Raw genomic sequence first — 8836 nt, 5'->3', positions numbered from 1 at the left:
TATAAGAGACAGATATATATATATATATATATAATAATAATAAAGGTGGTTTCTTCATTATCAAAACTAGACGATTCACGGTAAGAAGGTAGGAAACTCAAGCAATATGTTGCGTCTGTTTTATTTAATATTTTTCAATAGAAAACGTTTTGTATTCACTCAAATTTTATAATTGTCCTAATTGACTGCATCTAATCTCTCCTTCTGATCGGTTAACAAAGGAATCAATTAACTTTTGATGGATGTATTAATGGTACAATTTCTCACGTTTCAAAACATTTCAATATTCCACTGACTTAATTTTATAGTTGACCGTGCATGACCACGCGCGGAACCTATAATCGCCAATTAACTTTGGAGTGTCCAATCAACCTCCAATAAATCCAAGTTCTACTGTTTGTTGACTCTCTCTACCAGACAAATACGACCACGATTCAAACGTGAAGACACATTGTCAAGCAATTATGCAAAACCTTTTCATATGACAGGTTCGTGTATCCCTTAGCATTACGTAAACACTATAAGCTAAATGAATTGCGAAGCTACTGATAGCTTAACAGTTATCACTTGATTTATATACTTAAAGAGGTGATTTAATGACGAGAATCGACTAGAAAAGCACATCACTTGTAATATAGGCCTACTTCGTAAAACGAATGACAGATAGGATAATAAAGCTCAATGCAATAATCTTTAATATAGATGATTGATTAATCGATTGATCAACTGTAATATTATTTATATACATTACAATCGCTATCAATTATGATGCTGGAACCAGTAATCCAGACACAACAATAACAACAGATACTCGGTTGATGTATGGACCAATGTATTATCATCTTTGAGTCAAACCATCGAGTAAACAACATATAGACAGGCCTAAATATATATATATTACTACAATTAATAGAATCGAAAGAATAAATTAAAATCAATCATCATCAATCATCAATCAATCAATCAATCAAATCAATCAAAGTTGTGCATTGTTAAATTATTTAATTATCAATAGTAGGGACTCATGAGTCATACAGAATTATTCGTTTAATTTGTATATTATTGATAATCCACAATGAGAGAAAATTTAACTTTCCGCTAAGCCCACATCCCTTGAATAGTGTTGCTAAATATCCCATTAAACGGCAGCGTCAACATACGTACGGTTGGGGAGGGAGACACATGCTTTTGTGGGACAAGCACGTATTCTTATCCCGTTTTGATTGTTCAGTCATTAATTTTGATAGAGACTCCGGAAAGGTCTATTACGGAGGTGCAGAAAAAAACAACTATCTATGAGTGGAAAATTAGAATTTGTAGGCAGACAGAAATAAAAAAAAAATTGCAATCCATGGCAGCAATACTACGTCCAATGAGCAGGGTAGGCCCACAAGCACAGTTTGAGACTGTTATATGATCTCGCAAGTAACATAAAAAGTTTAATTAATAAAATTGACTTACCAAGTGCTTCGATATACCAGAAGGAGAATGCTTTCACTAAACCATTGCACAACCCGGTCCACATACATATAAACAAAACCAATCCATAGCGAACATTACATAAACCTCTGTATACAACTTTGATGTCGTAACTACTTTTCTTCTTTTCCTCATTAGACTGTAAAACAAATAAAAGATTATGGCAATGTTTTTGAAAACTAATTATGATAGTCAATCAACATTATATCAGTTTATTCGTTGTCTTTAAGATGACCATTTTTTAAGCAATCTTGATAAAGCCACAAATTGGCATTTTATATTATTCAGATCGGTATCTTAATAGAATATGAGTGGAGGTACATATAAAAGTACGTACATGCCCGTCTGCGTAAAATATGTGGCACCACTTTCTTATTCTCTTTCGGAGTGGTTGGGGCAACGTTTGTGGTCCGGACTTTTAATCTGGATAAAGTTTTCGAATCTTCGCTGTGATATCGCTTGTGTTCTTGGACATGGTATTTTTAAAATAAATTCTCTACCTCGTGTAGTGGGTAGCAGCTAGCCGTCACTGGCTAAAGACAGAAGACTTGGGCCCCAAATGACCGCTGGAAATTTATCAGCCTTTTTGTTGCCACTAATATGTAAAAAACCCCATCAAAATACTTCTTTAAAATTGTCAAAAGCGCCGAAGGAGGATTTTACTCAAGGATAGTAGGGCCCTGAAGAAGCTAAGTACGGTACCTCAGCTCTCTTTGTTACGCCACTGTTCTAGGGGTGGGGGGTACCTGGTGGGGTTATAATGCCAATTCGCTGATTAGCTCTTGCAACGTTATGGCAGGCCTACCGTATCCCCCAAGGGAGCTTAGTATGCGTTTCATTACGATTGTGTGTAATCCAGGTGTGGGAATTTTTTACCTACCAGTATATCCGTATGCCTTCACTTATCCACCGTTATACCCTATTAATACATGATAACATCATTTTTTATGTTGTGAATAGATCTATTTGTGATGGAATTTCTCTCAATCTTAAAACAAAATAGGCCTGCCAGGCCAATTGGGCGTAAAACCTTCAACAACGTAATCAAATTGCATGCGACGTAGTTACGTCATGGCAGAAATAAATGATATTAAACGTCAGTTGTCATACATTCTGTCATCTATTGAAAGCACGATGTAACGGATATCACTCACTTAAAGGAGAGGAATATTCACCAATGTCTGCAACGAACCCATTATACCACTGGCTAAGCCTCGTCTGAGGTAGATATGGCAGAGAGCGTTGTTACGTGTTAACGCGTCTTACGTATTTTATTAGGTCACTTCCGTGTCGACATTAATGAGCCTATTGGATATCAGTATGTATTAACTTCAAGCACATGGACAATGAAAATGTAATAACTGAAAAATCTAGACCTATTTGGGTTTAGAATAATATATAAGGTTATAATCTACCCGTTGTAGTATTTTCTGACATTCTCATTAAAGAACAAACAATAATACGATCAATGTAGGCCTACCATTGGCAGATTTTTCAGTAGGTTATTGGTGTCCATTTCGAGTGCTCATATAAAAAACCTAAATGGAGAGTAGGCCTAATAACAAGGTTTTTTGAGAGTCGATGCTGCACAGTAAGGATACATTGCAAACTATTACTACTAAGTGAAGCCATCGGTGATGAAATCACCATAATGAAAACAAACCCAACAACAAAAGCAAATGAAAGGCAATTAATCGCTCACGTGCCTTACTTACTGACTATTCACATTAAGATATCAGAATCAAAATGTAGGAAAGTTGCGCTTACATGTTCTACTAATGTCGCAATTCATTTTCAGCAGTGTTCATCCTTCTAAGGTTGTTGCAACCCAACATTTACATTTACTTGTTACATTTTAAAACATTTTCTTGATTGACTGTGATGTGGCACATAGTAGTAGCTGGCATGCTAACACGCTTCACACGGAAACGAAAAAACGAGGCTACTTCCTTGAGCCGAGTCGAGGCGTGCGTACGTCTGGCTACGTCAGTCAATTTTTTGTATACGATTGCGTTTGCTGGGTTTGTTATGCGTAATTTCAGTAGTGTAAGCTAAAAATCATGGTGTATGCCTTGTATTTTATTGCATTTATACTTAAAGGTGCTTCGTAAAAACTGAAAACAGGTCTACTCTAAACATAGGCAAACGCAATTCCATACAAACACACTGGTCGTCAAAATAGACATGTGCATGACGTACGACTACAGCATTAAATATGGACACGCCTGTGTGAAGTAGAGTTCGTGTTTTAAATTTTAATGTTATTTAAGTCTATTTTTATATTAAGTGGGCATAAGTATACGAGGGCGCAGTACGAATGAACTTTAATCTAATTTATCTTTAGACTTGCTTTTAACTTTTTAGTTATTTTATTTTTAGTAAATGATTTGCCTGGAAATAATAAATGAAATTAATTGAAATACATGCAAATACGAGACAATATTTTCCTTACTTATATATTATATGTATTATGTATTATAATGTGATTGCGCAGAGTAAACACGTTGATTATGAGCCTCAACATTCAGACACTTGCTGTCTCTTCTTTAATAGTCTATCGGATATATTTTTTTCTATTTAAAGTTATGTTCCATCAGTGTTTTTTTATTGCTATTAGTTTTTTCCGGCAAGTCATTATTGGAAACCTTTACAATACTACTTTCCATTTCTAGGACTCAAGATGGGAAGACGCACTTCTCATCACATCAGTATGGATCATTATTTGCTGGTATCTATGCAACACAACAAAGGTTTTTCAGATTGGTCTTAATAAGAAGCTAGTCATATATCAAAACACGTCAATGCAATGGTTATAATCAAGGGAACACAGAATATTTGTAGCTCACTGATGTCGAATAATTGTTTGATACGAGTGCTTTGGTTGGTAGACACGCAGCAATGTTTGCAAGCAATATAATTTTCTTTGATTAACTGAAAATTATGAATGAACTCCAGTCGAGCTTAATGCTGTTATTTTATTTATTAAGCTATGGCTGCCTTATTCCAGACGTTCCTGCTATTAATATATTAAGAAATTGTATATTGACCGTATGTGAACATGATATTGTCAGGTTATCATACATAAGGTTAAAACATTGCAACATGAAAAGTCACGTGTAATTGATAAGTAGGGCCTAACAGTTTCCCTATTCTTTTTCTTCAGCTTCTGTTGCTTCTTTTCTGTTCCTTCTCCTTCCCCTCCTCATTCTCTATTCCTCTTCTTCTTCTTCTTACTCCTTCTTTCTCATCATCCTCTTCTTCCTCCTTCTCCTCCCCTTCTTCCCCCTTTTTCCCTCTTATTCTTTATCTTCACCTTCCTCCTCCTCTTCTTCTCCTTCTTGCTTTTACTCTTCTTCTTTTTTCTTCTTCCTCTTCTTCTTCTTCTTCTTCCTCTTTTCTTCTTTTTTTTTAGAGACCAACTTCACAGTGGTTGGCATGTGATGAGTTATAGTGTTAAGGTTAAAAGGTTAAAATTCGGAACGTTTAACGGTGGAACTGTAATACAGTAATATAGAGCCATGGTTTAAGTAAGTATAGAAACAGATAGAGTCATTAAAGGCAATTGTGTTCTCAGAAGGTATTATTTATTAATACATATCAATTTAATGCGATTCCTATGACATGTAGTTGAATCATAAAGGTGTAATAATTTGAATAAACGCACAAGATACAACTCACCAGGTAATTGTACTTTTAATTTCCCATTCGTATTCAAATACTATGTAAATGTGTTTTAAGAATGGCTACCGGTTGCCTTAAGACTCAATCACAGTAGGAACTGGGGGCATAAAACATTTTATTAATCTTTAAATTACTGTAATGAGCAGTACACTGAACGCTGGTCCATAACCGCGATTTTTTTGGTGCAATTCGTACTTTCTAATATCTTGTTTTTTCCGTTTATCTCTCGCCTTCAACGCAACTAAAGGTATATTTTGTCTGACCAGCGATGAAATTGAACTGGTTAGACAATGATCTTAGTGTCCTTTTACACTCAGGTTTTCTGGGACATATGTCATACATTGCCACATAATACTTGACAGTGTGGACAAAGCCCATGGTTCAGGGCACAAGCACCAGCTTCATCTATTTCATTTTATTATTTATTTATTTTCCATTACACTAGTCTCAAAACATGACAGAAAATTTGGAAACCACAATAGCGGGTTCATAAATTATGTTTAAACCAATATCTAATACTCAGCCCCGCATACCTACTCACTTAATGGAGAAGTGAAATTGATCTTCCTATTTGAGGAAATAATTGGAGATGAAATACAAAATTACATTGACATATCTGATATCATGTTACTTTTGTCACTTCTTTCTATTAAAATGACATGAAGAAACACGATATATGAATACGAAAATATTTCGTTTTGTCTATTATTATAATTATTATTATTATTATTATTATTATTATTATTATTATTATCATCATTATTATTGCTTTTTTTCCTTTAATTATAAAGACATACTGCACAAAACATAGCAATAAAAATATAAGTGTCACAAATATTGCAAGATAAATCTGTCTCTTATACACATCTAGATGTGTATAAGAGACAGATATATATATATATAAACACAAACATATGAAGAGAAAACGCTGAGTTGGACAGTAGAGAACATTAATATAATTTTTTCCATTTACAGAGTGACAACAAAGTACAGGTCATGAAGTTGCTAAAAAATGTATGCTCAAGAGCAGCACACAATAAAGCCAACCTAAGATACTCTATAAATACATTGGCATATTGCGCAATGTCTTTAATTTTTTAGTAGGCGGTACTGACAGTCATTAATTAATTATTGATATTAGGATTAAGATATTTCCAGTCAGATGCAATTAAAAAGTACTACCTCTTGGTAGTACTGTTAAATAGCACCTTAGTTTCGATAAGCATCATCGTCACCAATGCATTGTAACACCCGGGGGACAGTCTACTCTTAAAGACAACGTGTAAATTACTATCATGAAATCAAACGAAGTTGACTGATCACACGTCGACAATTATTCTTTAAATTTAATAGACTTTGAAGGTTCATCCCCGCATTAACATACATTCTACAGATATGAGATGTAAATTGCTGCTAAACGTTCGTGGGAATCAAAGTTCATTGGGGAGTGTTGTGGGCTAATTCTGTCCCGAGGTGGTAGAAACTGCGGATAAATGGAGAAATAATTTCAGTTTGTTAACAAAGCCACATCGTAAACAATATTAACACTGACAGAAAGAAGAATATCTTGATATAGTGAGGATGAATCAGTCATTGCGTAGCACGTTGTTGTGTACACACACAAAGATTAACACATACTTGTAGCCTGTAGGATTTTCCTATAATTTCAGGAGTGAATATGTAAACCCCAAGGGCAACGATCTTTAGTACAGTAGTGAGAGATTTTTAAATTTCCCAATTGGGTACGTACATAGGCCAGTGTAAGTGCGTGTAAACGCAGTGTTTTTCATTGGTCGTCTAATGCACGCGAGTAATTTTTATTTATTTTATTTTGTTTTTGTATTAGGACATTTTTTCAGCACGTTGTGCCGTACATATGAGTTCATGTCATTATTTCATATACATTGGAATCATTTAGATTACGCACTGGCGATGTACTTTACACGTCTTCTAATTGTATTGGTCCACACATCATACTAGAACAATGGAAGTAAAAAGTTATATTGATTATTGTGCTACGTTTCACTAAGCTAGATAGCAACAAGGATAGCAAAATACGAGTGATCCTTTTTTTCTAGATGTTGTCTAGCAAAAACGAGCTCCGCGCTTTAGTGCAGAGGTGGACGTATTGTGGACGTGTGACGATTACTTTATATTTCTTGACGCAAATTAATTGGCGCTATAGGTACAACGCAGCTGAGAGGAATTGCCTATTTCACGGCTAGAAACCATTCGACGTGGAAATGTGTAACAACTTAGTGCCTTAAACAATCATCACAAAAATATGCGATTAAAAAGTATTACTTTCACAACAGACAAAATGTCGTCTGGTATATGCAATTTTTAATGATATGCCAACGTCACACATTGTCACACGGTTTGGCACAGCGGAAACGGCGGTTTGGTTTCCCAACCTTGAAGTCGGAGTTTCAATGCCTCACTGTGAATTTTACTTGCGTGCTTGAGCAAGGCATGCTACGTTGCAGGGGCGGATCAAGAAATTTTCAAACAGGGGTGGGAGGCACAACATATTCAGAATAGATACCGTATTTGAGAGCGCTAATTTCAATATATATGCCCCGAAATGTTAAAATGTAGTGGCAAAACGGAGATCCGCCCCTGTTGCTCCTCTCCCCCCAGGAGTATAAGTGGGTACTAAGGAGGTTCAAGTGCAAAATGCGCTGATATTCATGCGGCAAACTATAGAGTTTCCCCATAGGCATCGTAATAATGGGTAATAATGTGGAGAAGCGTTCTAAGACTTACGTGTAGAGCGCTATATAACAACGTACATATTATTACTGTTAACTAAGTTTTCAAATGAGGTGATATGAAGTGATTTTTAACTTTGAGCGCGATTTCATTGCTTCGAAAATTTTCAATGGGGAGGAGAGGGTCGAGTTTTCTTGGGGCGTGCGCCCGCATGACCTATACATTCAGAACACCATTGAGGAAAAGCGACAAAACAACAATGATTGTTTTTATTTATGAAGTTGAATAATGATATACGAGTATGCCCAGCTAACGGAAAATACTAAACTATTAGGCAGTAATGGATAAATAGATCTATTCTTCAACGTGAAATGGAAATTTATGAAACCGATAAATGACTCATCTAATATTATATTGTATACATATGAATCAATATTCAGTTGTCATTGTTCCGCTTTTCGTTTATGACTTAATCAACAGGTTAATGAAATTCATATTGGCTTAGGTGCACTTTTTCTTCTTTTTTTTTTTGTATTTGATTCTTTGTATCTGATTGACAATTTGATAGGTAACAGTGTGTCCTATTTAAACCGCTAAACAGTTTCAGATAAATTTACGTCTTTTTCGTACTATAATATGCGGAAAGTGTTTCACAAATTTTGGGGGTTTTAGATTTTTTCCTCTGACCAGCTTCTATTCTCTCTCTCCTAATCATAAATAGTTTCTTCAGTGAGATCTTCTGGATCACCACACAGCCAATCTTTACCTTTCTGGTATAGTTTTTGTCTTTCTTAATTTCTGTTTTAAATTGGCTTAATCCCTTTCCCTCTCGACACTGCTACTTGCACTCCAATTTAGAAGAGCATGAAACACGTAGGATTCGAATTCCACCAGAGACACCATTTTTCATACAACTGAAATAAAGGACTTTTCGTTGATGAGCTTCATACGATTATTACAACAT

General features: G+C 35.2%; 1 protein-coding gene across 1 annotated transcript in view; it reads right to left on the bottom strand.

Moving 5' to 3' along the window:
• LOC117099989 (major facilitator superfamily domain-containing protein 6-like) overlaps nucleotides 1-8836 on the bottom strand; it is a gene marked incomplete at its 3' end in the record, with an annotated part of 39271 nt that overhangs the window by 9771 nt on the left and 20664 nt on the right. Inside the window, 1 exon segment of the mRNA XM_033239516.1 lies at nucleotides 1462-1618. Within this exon segment, the coding sequence (XP_033095407.1) occupies nucleotides 1462-1618 (157 nt within the window).

This window comes from Anneissia japonica, unplaced genomic scaffold, assembly GCF_011630105.1.
Source record: "Anneissia japonica isolate Jap-2015-1 unplaced genomic scaffold, ASM1163010v1 scaffold284932_len83417_cov205, whole genome shotgun sequence".
Classification (NCBI taxonomy): Eukaryota; Metazoa; Echinodermata; class Crinoidea; order Comatulida; family Comatulidae; genus Anneissia; species Anneissia japonica.
Note: the sequence above shows the minus strand (reverse complement) of the source record. Positions and strands in the feature narration are given on the sequence as shown.